The sequence below is a fragment of the Microcaecilia unicolor genome, chromosome 2, assembly GCF_901765095.1.
Source record: "Microcaecilia unicolor chromosome 2, aMicUni1.1, whole genome shotgun sequence".
In the NCBI taxonomy this organism is placed as follows: Eukaryota; Metazoa; Chordata; class Amphibia; order Gymnophiona; family Siphonopidae; genus Microcaecilia; species Microcaecilia unicolor.
In genome coordinates, this window is record NC_044032.1 from 10,717,640 (window position 1) to 10,734,833 (window position 17,194).

The following is a 17,194-nucleotide window of genomic DNA, read 5'->3' on the forward strand; positions in this document are numbered from 1 at the left end:
AGAGGGAATCAGGGATGAACTCCCCTTATTCCCCCAGTGGTCACCAACCCCTTCCCACCCTAAAAAAAAAACTTAACCTTTTTTTTTTTTTTTTGCCAGCCTCTATGCCAGCCTCAAATGTCAAACCCAGCTCCCTGACAGCAGTATGCAGGTCTCTGGAGCAGTTTTAGTGGGTGCAGTGCACTTCAGGCAGGCGGACCCAGGCCAATCCCCCACCCTACCTGTTACACTTGTGGTGGTAAATGTGAGCCCACCAAAACCCACCCGAAACCCACTGTACCCACATGTGGGTGCCCCCTTCGCCCCCATAGGGCTATGGTAGTGGTGTACAGTTGTGGGGAGTTGTTTGGAGGGCTCAGCACACAAGGTAAGGGAGCTATGCACCTGGGAGCAATTTGTGAAGTCCACTGCAGTGCCCCCTAGGGTGCCCGGTTGGTGTCCTGGCATGTGAAGGGGACCAGTGCACTACGAATTCTGGCTCCTCCCACGACCAAAGGGCTTGAATTTGGTCATTTTTGAGATGGGCGTCCTCGGTTTACATTATGGCCGAAAACCGAGGACGACCATCTCTAAGGTCGACCTAAATGTTGAGATTTGGGCGTCCCCGACCGTATTATGGAAACAAAAGATGGACGCCCCTCTTGTTTCGATAATACAGGTTTCCCCGCCCCTTCGCGTGGCCGTCCTGCGAGGACGCCCTCATGAAAACTTGGGCGCCCCGTTCGATTATGCCCCTCTATGTTTTAAAACATTGTATTTCCTTTCCTAATTGATATGATTTTTAATTGTAAACTGCTCTGAAAGGTTGCTCATTGGTAGTATATCAACTTTTAATGAAACTTAAACTTACTGTTCTTGAACATAATCCCAACCCAACTAGAGACGGCATCTTATCTTCCTGCGTCCCAGTATGCTTTATACAGCTCCAGGTGTGGCATCATTTCAATTGGTTATAAATCCCCTATGATGCTGGTTTTTACCTGGTTATAAATCTTTCTTTTCCAGTGTCTTACTGTTGTTGGGGGAGGTGATAGAATTTCTGCGGTTCTCACATTTCCCTTTCGTCCCCTTGTACAGAGATCTGCTCCAGTCTAGGGAAGGACGTACTGATGGCTGGAGGGAATGTTATTGATGCTGGGGTCTCGGCCACGCTCTGCTTGGGAATCGTCCATCCGCACACTGCTGGTATAGGTGAGTGCCACCTGGAACTCTGCTCTTCTTTACTTTAAAGGAGTACTTATACGGTCTGTGCCAGAGCCAGTGGTGGGAGGCGGGGCTGGTGGTTGAGAGGCGGGGATAGTGCTGGGCAGACTTATACGGTCTGTGCCAGACCTGGTGGTGGGAGGCAGGGATAGTGCTGGGCAGACTTATACGGTCTGTGCCAGAGCCGGTGGTGGGAGGCGGGGCTGGTGGTTGGGAGGAGGGGATAGTGCTGGACAGACTTATACGGTCTGTGCCAGACCCGGTGGTGGGAGGCAGGGATAGTGCTGGGCAGACTTATACGGTCTGTGCCAGAGCCGGTGGTGGGAGGCGGGGCTGGTGGTTGGGAGGAGGGGATAGTGCTGTGCAGACTTATACGGTCTGTGCCAGAGCCGGTGGTGGGAGGCGGGGCTGGTAGTTGGGAGGAGGGGATAGTGCTGGGCAGACTTATACGGTCTGTGCCAGAGCCGGTGGTGGGAGGCGGGGCTGGTGGTTGGGAGGAGGGGATAGTGCTGGGCAGACTTGAACGGTCTGTGCCAGAGCCGGTGGTTGGGAGGCGGGGCTGGTGGTTGGGAGGTGGGGATAGTGCTGGGCAGACTTATACGGTCTATGCCCTGAAGAGCACAGGTACAAATCAAAGTAGGGTATACACAAAACGTAGCACATATGAGTTATCTTGATGGGCAGACTGGATGGACCGTGCAGGTCTTTTTCTGCCATCTGTTACTATGTTACTATGAGTAATACCATAGCATTGATCCCCTGCATGTTGCTACATTCTCCTCTTGGTTAGAGGGAAAAGGGATGGATTTGATATACCGCCTTTCTGTGGTTACAATCAAAGCGCTTTACATATTATATGTAAGGTACTAATTTTGTACCTGGTGCAATGGAGGGTTAAGTGACTCACCCAGGGTGACTCATTCATCATAGATTTTCTAAATGTTATACATCCATAGCGAATAGAATGCTGGGTATTATTAGGAAAGGTATGAAAAACAGGTGTGAGGATGTTATAATGCCGTTGTATCACTCCATGGTGCGACCGCACCTTGAGTATTGTGTTCAATTCTGGTCGCCACATCTCAAGAAAGATATAGTGGAATTGGAAAAGGTGCCGCGAAGGGCGACTAAAATGATAGCGGTGATGGGACGACTTCCCTATGAAGAAAGACTAAGGAGGCTAGGGCTTTTCAGCTTGGAGAAGAGACAGCTGAGGGGAGACATGATAGAGGTATCTAAAATAATGAGTGGAGTGGAACAGGTGGATGTGAAGCGTCTGTTCATGCTTTCCAAAAATACTAGGACTAGGGGGCATGCGATGAAACTACAGTGTAGTAAATTTAAAACAAATCAGAGAAAGTTTTCTTCATCCAACGCGTAATTAAACTCTGGAATTCATTGCCGGAGAACGTGGTGAAGGCGGTTAGCTTAGCAGAGTTTAAAAATGGGTTAGACAGTTTCCTAAAGGACAAGTCCATAAACCACTACTAAATGGACTTGGGAAAAATCCACAATTCCAGGAATAACATGTATAGAATGTTTGTACGTTTGGGAAGCTTGCCAGGTGCCCTTGGCCTGGATTGGCCGCTGTCGTGGAAACGATGCTGGGCTTGATGGACCCTTGGTCTTTTCCCAGTGTGGCATTACTTATGTACTTATAGCTATCCCAGTATATTTATGATACCGTATTGTAAAATTGGATTCTTACAACAAATTACTTTCTTACACATTATTCTTTGTTATGTATCCTATACTGTTTATTGTAAGCCACATTGAACTCAAACTTGTTTGGGACAATGTGGGATATAAATGTCACAAATAAATAAATAAATAAATAAATGACCCTTGTAATGGGATCTTACTGACCTGATCATTCTAACAATCTCCTTTATGTCTGTAGGTGGAGCTTTCTCAGCCATATTTCATAATGCAACATCTGGCATCACTATCGCATTGAACGCTGTCCCTACCCTGTCCCTCGCCCTGAAGTATGGTGTTCCACTGACACTGCAGGGTCTCTACTTACTGCATCAATACCATGGCCAGCTTGGGTGGTCAGAGCTCTTGGAACCCATTGTTCAGCTGGCACGGGGCGGCTTCCGCATTGACCACATCCTCGCTCGAGCACTGAGGGAGAATGAAGAGCGAGTGAAGTCTTCCCTTCTCTGTAGCTTATTCTGCTATGCAAATGGAAGCCTGAAGGATGAAGGTTCACTAGTTGTCAGTCCGAAGCTGGGTGACATTCTCCATGAGGCTGGATCCATGATGGCTGAGGCAACTTTACCAGAAGAGTTGGTGAAATATTTAATCCAAGACCTTCCTCCCCAAGAGGGAGAACTGCTCTCAGATGCCATCAGTAGGTCCAAAGTGGCACTAGAGAACCCCTTGGACTTTAAGCTAGATGGGTTTACACTGTATAGTGCACCTCCTCCAGCAGCTGGAAATATCGTAGGTGATATTTTAAAAGAACTGAACTCAAAAAAGAATGTTCTTCCCGAGCAAGGCCTGAGTGATATTTATTATCAGATTCTCAATGCTTCACAGCATGCATACATCAGAAGTTTTAGAGAACTTATTCCCTGGAATGCTTCCCTGGAGACCTCAGGACAATTGGTGTCACATCAAAGCTTTCTACAGTTGAAATCAGCCGAGGTTGGGAGTCATCTTACCACAGCAGACAGCAAGGGCAACATATTAATGATTTCTACCTCTCTCAACAGCTCGTTTGGCTCCTACTTCCTGTCTCCCACCACAGGTATCCTCCTGAGTGATTTTACTAGGGGTATGGACTCAAAACTGCTCTTCTGGTCATGCCCTGTGCTGGTGAAACTCAATGCTGATGATGATGATGACGACGACGACATTGTAGGAGTGGGAGCAGTGGGTGGGAGTTCTGTTCCTCTGAACATTGCCCAAGTCATTATCAATCGCATCTATTTTGAGAAGTCCTTGAAGGATGCAACAAATGGGCCCTTTTTACACCTGGTCCTAGGAGAAGATGGTGTCCCTTGGAGTCCTGTCTCTGGGGTCTTCAACACTTCCAGCCTGTTTGAGAGCTTATCAGAGACAGAGCCAGAGGCCGGTGCCACTTCCATTCTACTGGTGCAGTCTCATGCTGAGCATGTGAGGGCCATTGGGTCACCACCTCAGTGCTGTCCTTCCAGTGGCTTCTAGGACGTTCAGGTCAGATGCTGAGAGAACTAGAAGTCAGAAACAAAGATTATGGCCATTGTGGCTTTACTATGATTCTTGGGCCTTGGGAACACTTTCAGCTCTTCTGTTCTCTTGGTGGCAGACCCTTTCATCTTCCAGCAGGACTGTGATCTTGAAACTTTGGTTGTGTCCACTAAAGTGCATGGTTCTTCTGGAACTGAATCCATCCAGAGTCTGAAATAGCCCAGCCTAGAAAATCCTGAGCAAGAAAGAAAGAATGTTTCCACCTCTATGTCCTTCTGTTCTCTCAAGAAACTGAGAGATGGAAAGGCCTTAAGGCATTTTCTGCTGCTATTTAAAGCTAAGATTTGTTGTACAGTCTCCGTGTGGAGCCTCAGACTGTTCTTCATTTACCAGTATTACCATTCTGACTCTGGAAAAATCCAGCAGGGCATATGAAATTTTGCACACCAGTTTGTTCTGTAGCAGGGGTGTAGCCAGACCTGTCATTTTGGATGGGCCCAGAATTTGGATGGGTGGGCCTTCCAAAATTCCTCCACCCGTTGGACCTGGGGAACAGAGGGAGAGTTCAGAGATGTTGGAGTTGCAGAAGGGGGCAGAGATAGTGCATCAAGGGGAAGGAGAATGAATGAGAAGGAGAGATGTTGCATTTGGAGGGGGGGGGGGCAGAGGTATGGGACCCAGGGACAGAGGGGTCCAGGACAATCTTATTGCCTGGGGGCACAGATCCTTGTCAGTTCACCTCTGCCTTCTTTTTATCTCAGAAAAAAATAATCTATATGCATGAATTTTCTCTCCCTGACATAAATGCGGGCCGGGAACAAATCCTCGTAATGTGATTACAAGGCTTCACATTGTGGAGAATTGTGGAGTAATGTTATATTTTGAGTTGGATCAAGGGAGAACGATTTTTGGGCTGTAAATAAATAAATAAATACAAATCACTTTATACCGGTGTCTTCTGAAAATTGCCTGTCCCATTTTTCAAGCCTGAACATACAAAACAGTACTTATGAAATGAAAGATGTTCAATCTCTATTATGGTGGTACCCACTTCTCATTTTGTTCCCGCCTTAGCTGTCCGTGCTGTAGTCATGCATTATGGGAGTAATTCTCTAAGGAGCCACCTACTTTTGGAAAGGTGTATCAGTGGTGGTATTCTAGTCACTGACATAGAACGGGTTCAGTCCACAAGCAGTATCAAGCCCTCTTCACTCAGCACACGTATCCTCTTTTCCGAGGAAGCCATTTCTTTCCATTAGGAAGAGATTCCTTATCAAGGCCCTGGGGGAGAACTTAGAAATAGATTTGGAGTTTTCCAACTGACTTTACTGAAACGTCGTGCAAAACGATTACTTCTTAGAGGTAGTCTTGCTGTCCTGAGATTGAAGAATACACATCTCACATATCCGCTACTTGTGTCTGTGATTTCCTTTGTTTAGGAAGGTAGAGTTTCCCTCTTGCATGACGAAGCTGTTCCCTTCTGAACAAATATAATTCACAGTCTCTCCTTTCAGGGATCTTTTTCTACATACACAATCTCTCTCAAAGAGGAAACTTTCCCCCACAATCCCATCTCCTGTAGTTGAGCTCCTGGTCTCTCTTTTAGTTTGGTGATCGTCACTATTTTTCCAGCAAGGGCCACTGGTGGCAAAAAAATCTCAATGTGACACGTGACTGTCACCAGGCAAAGTAAGCAGTACATTGGGCACAGGGGGGTAAGGGGGGATTCCCCCCCTTCAATGATATAGCTGCTGCTTCCTCCTCTGATGATATGGTCAGCCTGACTGCTTAGACACATTTAGAGAGATTCATGTAACTAAAATAAACTCTACTCCTCTTTCTCTCCCTAAATCCATAGCCTCCCCCCCTTACATTCTCTATTCATGTCCTGTCCTGCAGCCCATCACCTCCCACCTGTTCTCTCCTGCTCCTCTCTGCTACACACTTTTCTCGAAACCAAACCCCAACTAATCTCAGTTCCCATTTCCATCAGTCAGTTTTCACCATCCTGCCTCTACCCTGCCTTAACCCCCTCACTTTCTCCTTCCACTCAAATCCCCATTTCTCCTTCTCTTACCTGCCCAACATGGATGGTACCTGGCTTCTGTTCTGGCTCATACTTGCATTTCAGTCATTTGTGCCCTCATGTTGCTTTGTGCCCTGAGCAGCTTCCCTTCTCTGCCAGCCTTAGTTCCATCCCTGTTCATGTTTTACATGTGTTAACATGGTCCCAGCTTGGCACACTAAGAACACAACAATAGCCATATTGGGTCAGACCAATGGTCCATCTAGTCCAGTCTCCTGCTCCCAACAGTGGCCAATTCAGGTGACAAATAAGTGGCAGAACCCCAAAGAGTAGCAAGAGTCCGGAATCCCAAAGAGTAGCAAGATTCCAGAATCCCAAAGAGTAGCAGTAACAAGATTCCAGAATCCCAAAGAGTAACAAGATTTCAGAACCCCAAAGAGTAGCAAGAGTCCGGAATCCCAAAGAGTAGCAAGATTCCAGAATCCTAAAGAGTAACAAGATTCTGGAATCCCAAATAATAGCAAGATTCCAGAATCCCAAAGAGTAGCAGTAACAAGATTCCAGAATCCCAAAGAGTAATAAGATTCTGGAATTCCAAAGAGTAGCAAGATTCCAGAATCCTGAAGAGTAACAAGATTCCAGAATCCCAGAGTAGCAAGATTCCAATATCCCAAAGAGTAACAAGATTCTGGAATCCCAAGAGTAACAAGATTCCATGCTACTAATCCTAAGGACAGCACTGATGAACATATGTTGTTTGGCCATCCATGCTCTATTTATGCGTTAAAGGGTCAATTCTATAAAGTAAATGCTAACATGGGGGGGGGGGGCACAAGCTGGAAACAACCTTAAGCTCCGATGTGTCTCTCTCCTGCTTCTCATTCTCTCTCCCCCTCCCCGCAGGCTCTGTAAGAACGTGTGTGTGTCGCTGCCTCCCTCTTGGGCTATCCAAAAGCCCTGCCTCTCTGTATACGCGTGTGTTGTAGCTGTCTCACTGCTCGGCCAAAGGGATTCCCGGGAAGTTGTTTTAGGACGTCCATAAAGGACGTCCTTGGCTGCTCCTCAGAGACGTTCTTTTTTTTTTTTTTTTTTTTTTTAGTGAAGGACGTCCATAAAGGACGACCTTGGCATGCGCAGAGCAGCCAGCATAACGCTTGGCTGCTCTGCGCATGCTCGACCGACCGACTGGCTTCTGAGGGAATAGAAAGTCTTTAATTGGACACGTCAGAGCAGACAAATGAAGGGGGGGGGGGGGGGGCAGTGAGAGATGTGAAAAGTCAGTGCAAGGCCTGGATGGAGGACACAGAAGTGCCAGACCTCTTTCCGCATCATGAGTGCAAAAACTGAGGAGTCCACCAAGAGGAAAACTCAGGGATGGTGCTCAACCTGGCTGTTCATTGATGCTTAAGGATCTTAAAAGATCTTCATACACTGCACAGTACCCACCTTAGGGGTTTATTACTGGGACAATCCAAAATATTAATTACGGGGACAATTTCCAAAAAGCCAGGTCTTCAGCACGAGGACTGTTTCCATCCTTCAGAGGTTTATTCCAGAGCATCGGTGTTTATGTAGTGGCTGGCCCTAGTCCAGGATTTCCAACCGTTTTGAGTTGGGATCCTTTTCAATAGCCTGTTTCTACTGATCTTTGATCCTCTTTCCCAGCTCCTCACCACTAAGCTTTCCCCCCACTTCTCCCCCCTCCTGCTCAGCTGTGGCATAAATTTCCATGCAGGGGGCCTCTCCTGTGTCCTCTGTGGTGGATCCCTCTTGCTCTAGAGGCCTTTTCTGACATTTTGCTTGGAGGGATTTGCCATAAACCTCTTCCACTGCAGCTCAGCCTCTCTTTACTGGTCTCTCAGCTCCCAGGCCCTGCTCACCAACCTCTCTTACCCCAGCACACAGCTTTCCCTCTCTCCTTCAGCTCCATACTAGTCTTGGCCCTTTCCCCCAAGTTACCAATCGGTCACTCTATTCCTCTTTATGATCCCACCCAGCCCTCTCCCCACACAAATTTCATGTTCATTCTATCTCCTGTCCAGCTGCACCCCACTAGTCTCTCTCCCTTCCAGCCTACCCTCCCCTCCCCCTCATATATCAGTGTTGTACCTTTTCAAAGGTAAACACAGGTGGTGACACAGGAACATTATTACCCACAGACCCTGTCCCTCCCACCCTCTGGCCTTTATCCATGGCATTCACCTCTTCCCTGACCCCTTCATGACTTCCTTCCCTTCTCCTCAGCTCTCCCAAACTCTTAGCCCCTTCCCGAGTGCCTTCACTCCTGCAGGCCATTACCTGGTCCTCCCCCTCCCGGTCCCTTCCTTACAGCTACCCCCCTCAGAGGATCTTCTTGGGTGCTTGCTCCCATCCACTTTATGGTCCTTCCTTCCTCTTGCATTCTTTCGGGGGGGCTCATTTCGTAGTGTTGGCCCTTCCTGAACAGATTCCCTTCCTACTTCCATAGCTCTTCTCCAAGCACTGCTTCCAAAACTGCCCCATGTCCCCTTCCTGAGCACCTTTCTTTCTATCCTCTCCCATACTTATGTTTTGTGTCCTGCTATTTCCCTGTGACCCCTTCCTGAGTGCCTGTCCTCTCCCTCCTGCAGCCCTTCTCTGGTTCTCTCCCTCCTACCCTCACCTTATGAACCCTTTCTCCTGTTTGCCCTCTCAAGCTCCTTTCACCTCTGTGCTCCTTGCTCTCTGCTGCCCATTGCCTCCGTGGTCTCTCCTGGCCTCCTGCTCCCACGGTTCTTCCACTCATTCAGCGCAGCTTTCCCCCCCCCTATCAGGTCAGCAGAGCAGCCCAAGCCCTTGCAGTGGTTCCTGGAAATGCTCCTTGGGTCCCCGTCCTGCTTGTCACCTCCTTCCTTTTCTCAGTGCAGTTCAAAGTCTTGGTGGGGATGATCAGTCCTGCTTTTTCCAGCCTGCTTTCCATGCCACTCAGGCTCTTAAGGGTTAATTCGATAAGAAAGGCACTGGCATTTATGTGTAAGCCACCAGAATACAAGCATATGGGTACATGCACATGGACTTAGGCCAGTTCTTCACATTTTATTCAACTGTACACATAGGAGGGAATTATGTAAATGGTGCATTAAAACTCGGTGCTGTAAAACCCCCACTTAAACGGTATTCTATAAGCTGCGTCCAAATTTTGTTGTGGTTTATACAATTAATGCTTACGCGGAAGGTCGCACATAAATGTAGGTGTGGCCATTTGCACCAATGAAAAGTAGCCAATGAAGAGTTAACGTCCAGCGAGTCATTAAAAAAAACACATTAATGACCGAGGACATGCAGGGACTTTTTTCCTCCAAAAAAATAATTTGTAAATTGAATTTGAGAAAACAGACATTACCACAATTTAGCCACCACGTACATGTTTATGAAGTAATTCTTTGAGTTCAAGTGGTGGAGCTTTTCAGTATTTAAAGTGTTCTATTAAATAAAAGGAAATTATTATTTTTTTGTTACATTTGTACCCTGCGCTTTCCCACTCATGGCAGGCTCAATGCAGCTTACATGGGGCAATGGAGGGTTAAGTGACTTGCCCAGAGTCACAAGGAGCTGCCTGTGCCAGGAATCAAACTCAGTTCCTTGGGATCAAAGTCCACCACCCTAACCACTAGGCCACTCCTCCAACATTGTTAAATGGCAAAAAAATGAACCTAGTATGATAAAGATAAGGACTCAAGTGATTTTCAAGCTTTACCAAAGCACTTAGTCTCCTCATTTGGTGCCCCTAGGCTGCAAAAACATTGCAATTCAACAACCCACAGTTGTTCATTCTGAACTAGACCAGCCCGTCTATCCATTCCTCCTCTTGAACCTCTAATGGGGTGCAAAGTTAACCAGTAGACTTCTCGACACATGTGTTCATTCTGCCATCAATGGGATATGAATGGAGTACTGGGTATTGTTCAATCATCTGCTCGTTATTGTCCTAGTCATCACACCAAACCTGGTCCTGGAGGCACCCCAGCCAGTCAGGTTTTCAGGATAACTCCAATCAATATTCATGAAAGAGATCTGCATGGACTGCCTCTACTACATGCAAATCTCATCTCATGAATATTCATGGTAGATGTCCTGAAAACCAGACTGGATGGGGTGCCTCCAGGACCAGGTTTAGGAACCACTGGCCTAATGTATGCTTCTTCTAACCATCAGATTTGTTGATAAGAAGCTGATGCTGGTGACATAAGAACATAAGAGTAGCCATACTGGGTCAGACCAATGGTCCATCTAGCCCAGTATCCTGTTTCCAACAGTGGCCAATCCAGGTCACCAGTGCCTGGCAGAAGCCCAAATCGTGGCAACATTCCACACTACCAATCTCAGGGCAAGCTGTGGCTTCCCCATGTCTATCTCAATAGCAGACTATTTTCCACCAGCATATGTACAGTACCAGCGTACCACACACATTACACTTTACACATTCAGAATCTAATTTTGTACTTGTGGCAATTGAAGGTTAAGTGACTTGCCCAAGATCACAGGGTCCAGCAGCAAGATTTGAAACAGGCGTTGCTACTTATCAGCCTGGTACTGTAACCACTAGTTTACTCCTCCACCAAGCTGTAGAACTTCCTGTTACAGAGAAAGGTTTGGGGTCAGGTGAGACAAAGCATGCTTTCACTGCGGTGGTCAAGGCTGAGGGCCATGAGGAGCATGGAGAAGGAGCACGCAGAGGAGAAGGGGCTGCCAGAGTGGGGCACCTAATTTGAGGCACCAAGCTATAGAATTACTGCCATAGACTACACAAATGAGTTAGCCATTAAGCCAGTTATTTAGACAAAGCAGTTGATTGGCACTTTCGGGGAGCAGAGATGGGGGTAACTAGTGAGGTAATCAAATTTGCCAATGACACAAAGTTATTCAAAGTAGTCAAATTGTGGGAAGATTGTGAAAAACTACAAGAGGACCTTACGAGACTGGGAGACTGGGCGTCTAAATGGCAGATGACGTTTAATGTGAACAAGTGCAAAGTGATGCATGTGGGAAAGAGAAACCCAAACTATAACTACGTCATGCAAGGTTCAGCGTTGGGAGTCACGGACCGAGAAAGGGATCTAGGTGTCATCGTTGATGATACGTTGAAAACTTCTGCTCTATGTGCTGCTGCGGCTAGGAAAGCAAATAGAATGTTGGGTATCGTTAGGAAAGGGATTGAAAACAAAAATAAGGATATTATACTGCTGTTGTATTGCTCCATGGTGCGACCATACCTCGAGTATTGTGTTCAATTCTGGTCGCCGCACCTCAAAAAAGACATAGTGGAATTGGAAAAGGTGTAGCGAAGGCCATCAAAGATGATACAGGAGATGGGATGACTTCCCTATCAGGATAGGCTGAAAAGGCTGGGACTCTTCAGCTTGGAGAAAAGGCGTCTGAGGGGAGATCTGATAGAGGTCTATAAGATAATGAGTGGAATGGAATGGGTCGATGTGGAGCGTCTGTTTATGCTTTCCAAAAATACTAGGACAAGGGGGCATGCGATGAAGCTGCAGTGTGGTAAATTTAAAACGAATTGGAGGAAATTTTTCTTCACTCAACGCGTAGTTAAACTCTGGAATTCGCTACCGGAAAAGGTGGTTAAGGCGGTTAACTTAGCGGACTTCAAAAAACGGTTGGATGACTTCCTGGAGGAAAAAGCCACAGAATGTTATTGAATGGATGAAAGAATAATACAGTATTTCTAGGATGGGCGGGACAAATTGCTTGTTCTTTTGGCCGCTATCGGTGACAGGGTGCTGGGCTCGATGGACCCTTGGTCTGTCCCAGCATGGCGATGCTTATGTACTTATGTTTGTGAATAATAAATCCTGCTTTGGAGAATAAACGTTCACATGGAACTGTGGTTGCTGGAGTACAAAGATAAGGTCGTGCCAATTTTGAGAGAGCTGGGTTCTCGATGCAGCATCTTCTATCTCCACCAGTCTAAAACGTGAACTTCTTCAGTTGACGTGGGCTCTGCTTTATAAAGTTCCAACTCGCCTACATGTTGTTCCTCATCTTCATCATCAGAGCTAGGTGGCGGATTGAACACAACCAAAAAGATGTTCCAGTCAATGTGGAAATTAAAAAGAGTAAGACCATTCTTCCCGAGGACCGTCTTCCGTAATCTGGTTCAATCTCTAGTCCTCAGTCATCTAGACTACTGCAACTCACTCTACGCTGGCTGCAAGGAGCAAATACTCAAAAAACTCCAAACAGCCCAGAACACGACAGCCAGACTCATATTTGGCAAACCAAAATATGAGAGTGCTAAACCCCTACGAGAGAAGTTACACTGGCTCCCACTCAAAGAGCGCATCACGTTCAAAGTATATACCCTGGTACACAAAATCATCCATGGCGATGCCCCAGCATACATGTCAGACTTGATAGACCTACCATCCAGGAATGCAAAAAAATCTTCTCGCACATTCCTCAATCTTCATTTCCCCAACTGCAAAGGTCTAAAGTACAAACTAATGCACGCTTCAACCTTCTCTTACATGAGCGCACAGCTCTGGAACGCATTACCACGTAACCTGAAAGCGGTCCATGAACTAACCAACTTCCTGAAGCTACTAAAGACCCATCTCTTCGACAAGACCTATCACAAAGACCAAGTCATGTGAAACTCACAATTATACCATGAATGTAAATCAAGGCCTCCTGTCTCTTACTTTTATGCTTTCCATTACCATCCAACACAAACCCTGCTGTTACTCCAAATGCCTAACCTCTTCTCATTTCCACTATCCATGATGTATTGTAAGCCACATTGAGCCTGTAAATAGGTGGGAAAATGTGGGGTACAAATGCAATAAATAAATAAATAAAAATAATAAATAGCCATGAGATTATTTTCATTGCGTTTGAAAAATGCATTTGAACAGACTGGGGACTGATGATTGATATGGGGAAGGACTAATAAACAATCTGAGAGTTCGATGTTGTCCAGCACTATAGACTGGAGAAAATTTCCAATTTTTGAGTCTCTATTATTATTATTTATTGCATTTGTATCCCACATTTTCCCACCTATTTGCAGGCTCAATGTGGCTTACATAGTTTTATTAGCATAGTTATTCCAATATATCGGGTACAGTTAGTATTGTGCAGAGCTTAATTCAGGGGAGAAAGAAGAAGGAAGGGATTTATTAGGGTAATTATAGAAGGTGGGCTTTCATAACTGAATGGGTTGGTGAAGTGGATTAGTGAGGCTATAGGTTTTCATTGTAGGCCTTGTTGAAGAAATATGTCTTCAGAGATTTGCGAAAGATAGTTGTTTCGTCGATTGTTTTCAGGTCTCTGGGTAATGCATTCCATAACTGCGTGCTCGTGTAAGAGAAGGTGGTGGCGTGCATCAGCTTGTATTTTAGTCCTTTACAGCTGGGGAAGTGCAGGTTGAGAAATTTGCGAGATGATTTTTTGGCGTTTCTGGGAGGTAGGTCCACGAGGTTTAGCATGTAGGTTGGGGCGTCTGCGTGAATGATTTCGTGTACAATCGTGCAGATCTTGAATGCAATGCGTTCCTTAAGTGGGAGCCAGTGAAGTTTCTCTCTTAAGGGTTTTGCGCTTTCATATTTAGTTTTTCCAGATATGAGTCTACTACAGTAATACCTTGGTTTTCGTTGACTTCGGTTATCGTCGGTTTCGGTTTTCGTCGATTTTTTCCGCGAAAAATTTGTCTCGGATTTCGTTGGCGTGCCCACGTGACCTCGCTGCTAATTTTGCGAAAAGAAAGGGCGACCCATGTGTTCTCCTGCTCAGTGTGGCGTTGTTTCTCGTTGTGTGAGCATCACCCCGTGCGTCTAGCCAAACAATTCTATTCCTTTCCAGTGTTGATTCATATGGAAATAATTGCCTCGGTTTTCGTCGGTTTCGGATTTCGCCGATTGTTTTCGGACGGATTATCGACGAAAACTGAGGTAGCAGTTTTTAAGCTGTTGACAGCTGTGGGCTGAATAAAACCCGGGTATTCAATGCTGAACCATGTCTGGGCACTGCCATTGAATATCACAGCTACCTGGGCACCAGCCAGTATTCAGACTGGTATCCAGTTAGTCAAGCAGGTAAAGTTAGGACAGCAGAAAGAGTGTCCTATATTTATCATTTACTTACCCAGTTACCGGACTGAATATTGCTGCTAACTGGTTAAATCCCAGCTCCACTCCACTCCAGCCCCGACCTCTCTTGTCCAGTAAAACCTTTATGAATATCATCAGGCCCTGAGTATTTTGAAGTTGTACTATTACTACTTATCATTTCTAGAGCACTGTGAGATGTTTGCAGCGCTATACATAAAAGTTATGCCAAGTTCATAGGTAGTACAAATTGCAAACTGTTCGGAGAGTACATAGGTACAGCTTCTACAATCTAATGTATTTTCAAGAGTAAGAACAGCCTTTCTGGGTCAGACCAATGGTCCATCTAGCCCAGTACCCTGTTTCAATCCAGGACACAAGTAGCTGGCAAAATCCCAAATAGTAGCAAGATTCCATGGTAGCGATCCCAAGAATAAGTAGTGACTTCCCCCATGTCTACCTCAATAGCAGATTATGGACTTTTAAGTCTAAGAACTTGCCCAAACCTTTTTCAAACCCAGATACACTAAGTGCTGTTACCACATCTTCCAACAATGAGTTCCAGAGCGTAACTATTCATTGAATGAACAGCTGTTTTCTCCACTTCGTTTTAAAAGTATTAAGCATGTCCCATAGTCTTTGTACTTGTCATGCTCCCTGTTTACGCAAGGTATGGGTATCTGAGGATATGGCGGCCATCTTGGATTTGGGCATCTCCAGGATAGGGCGGCCATCTCAGAGGTGGGTGCCTTAGGATGGGGTGGCCATCTTGGAGCTGGGCAGCCTCAGGAAGGAAGCCCATATTTGGGGTTGAGGGCATCTCCGGTGGGGGCAGCCATCTTGAAGACAGCTGTACATGTTTGGGTTTAATTCCTGCCTCCAGTCCTTCCACGCTTCGGCTTCTATTCAGTTTCCTGGGTAGTTGCAGTCAGTGGCGTAGGAAGGGGGGGCGGTCCGCCCCAGGTGCACGCCGCTGGGGGGGTGTCGGCTCCGCGCTGGTGCACTGCCCTCTCTGCTCCGGAACAGGTTACTTCATGTTCCGGGACAGAGAGAGCAGTAAACCAGCGCAGAGCCGACACACCCCAGCAACGTGCAGTTGGGGCGGATCGGCCCTCCCGCCCGTCCCTCGCCGTAGGTATGCGCTCGGGGGGGGAGGTATGCGCTCCGGGGGGGGTATGCACTCCGGGGGGGTGCGCTCCAGCGGGAGGGTGCGCCGTGCTGCACCCGGGGGGGGGGGGGTGCACAGTGGCGACCCGCCCCGGGTGTCAGCTCCCCTCGCTACGGCTCTGGTTGCAGTGCTTCTGGTTTTACTACTAGTTGCTGCCTGGTACTGACCTCTGCCTGATTCTGGATTTGCTACTGTTTGCTGCCTGGTACTGACCTCTGCCTGATTCTGGATTTGCTACGGTTTGCTGCCTGGTATTGATCTTTGCCTGTTCCTGGATCTGCTACTGCTTGCTGCCTGGCATGGACCACTGTTTGCTCCTGGTCCTGCTTGTGCCCATTGCCTGGCTATGCCTCGTGGACTTTGTTCTGCACTCAGTTCTCTCTGCTGTCTGCTTCCCGCAACTGGGGGCTCAACCCCTGGGGAACGGAGGGGGGCACAGGGGGAACGCGGGGTTGGCCGACAGCCCGGTGAGGAATCCTCCTCCATCGGGCACAAGGGCTCACATCTCCACTGGGCAGCCTGACAGAGGTATACAAAATCTTGGGTGGATTAGAATGGGTAAACGTGAATCGATTGTTAACTCTTTCAAAAAGTACTATTATAATCCTCCTCAGTTGTCTCCTCTCCAAGTTGAAGAGCCCCTAACCCTCCTTTTTGTTTGTGTGTCTTTGTGTGTTACTACGTACTATGTATTAAGTGTTGTGGCCAGAGTTTTGTGGTTGCCCAGATGAAAATTCGGCCCATTGTACTGGATTTTGGTTGGTTGGGCCAATGGGATTAGATAGGGCTTCTGGTGGGAGAATAATTATGCAAAGTAATGTATTTGATTCCTTTTTCAGGTGTAGTAAATATCATGACTCCGACTCTTACATTGAAAGTGGAGGAGTAGCCTAGTGGTTAGGGTGGTGGACCTTGGTCCTGAGGAACTGAGTTCAATTACAACTTCAGGCACAAGCAGCTCCTTGTGACTCTGGGCAAGTCACTTAACCCTCCATTGCCCATGTAAGCCGCATTGAGCCTGCCATGAGTGGGAAAGCGCAGGGTACAAATGTAACAAAAATAAAATAGATACTATTGGAGATTCTACATGGAATGTTGCTACTATTGGAGATTCTACATGGAATGTTGCTATTCCACTAGCAACATTCCATGTAGAAGGCTGCGCAGGCTTCTGTTTCTGTGAGTCTGACGTCCTGCAGGACGTCAGACTCACAGAAGCAGAAGCCTGCGCGGCCACATTGGTGATCTGCAAGGGCCGACTTCTAGTGGAATAGCAACATTCCATGTAGAATCTCAAATAGTAGCAACAGTGGAGGAGTGGCCTAGTGGTTAGGGTGGTGGACTTTGGTCCTGAGGAACTGAGTTTGATTCCCACTTCAGGCACAGGCAGCTCCTTGTGACTCTGGGCAAGTCACTTAACCCTCTCCATTGCCCCATGTAAGCCGCATTGAGCCTACCACGAGTGGGAAAGCGCGGGGTACAAATGTAACTAGTAAGAATGTTGGTTTATATGGCGCGTGTACTTTTTTTGCTGACCTG

At 46.9% G+C, this 17,194-nt stretch overlaps 1 protein-coding gene across 1 annotated transcript in view; it reads left to right on the forward strand.

Moving 5' to 3' along the window:
- Nucleotides 1-5,349, forward strand: part of GGT6 (gamma-glutamyltransferase 6) — a 40,471-nt gene extending 35,122 nt beyond the window's left edge. The window contains exons 4-5 of the mRNA XM_030192746.1: nt 1,078-1,191; nt 3,104-5,349. Of these exons, the coding sequence (XP_030048606.1) occupies nt 1,078-1,191; nt 3,104-4,377 (1,388 nt within the window). The 3' untranslated portion in view covers nt 4,378-5,349. The remainder of the gene's footprint in view (nt 1-1,077; nt 1,192-3,103) is intronic.
- The last annotated feature ends 11,845 nt before the right edge of the window (nt 5,350-17,194 follow it).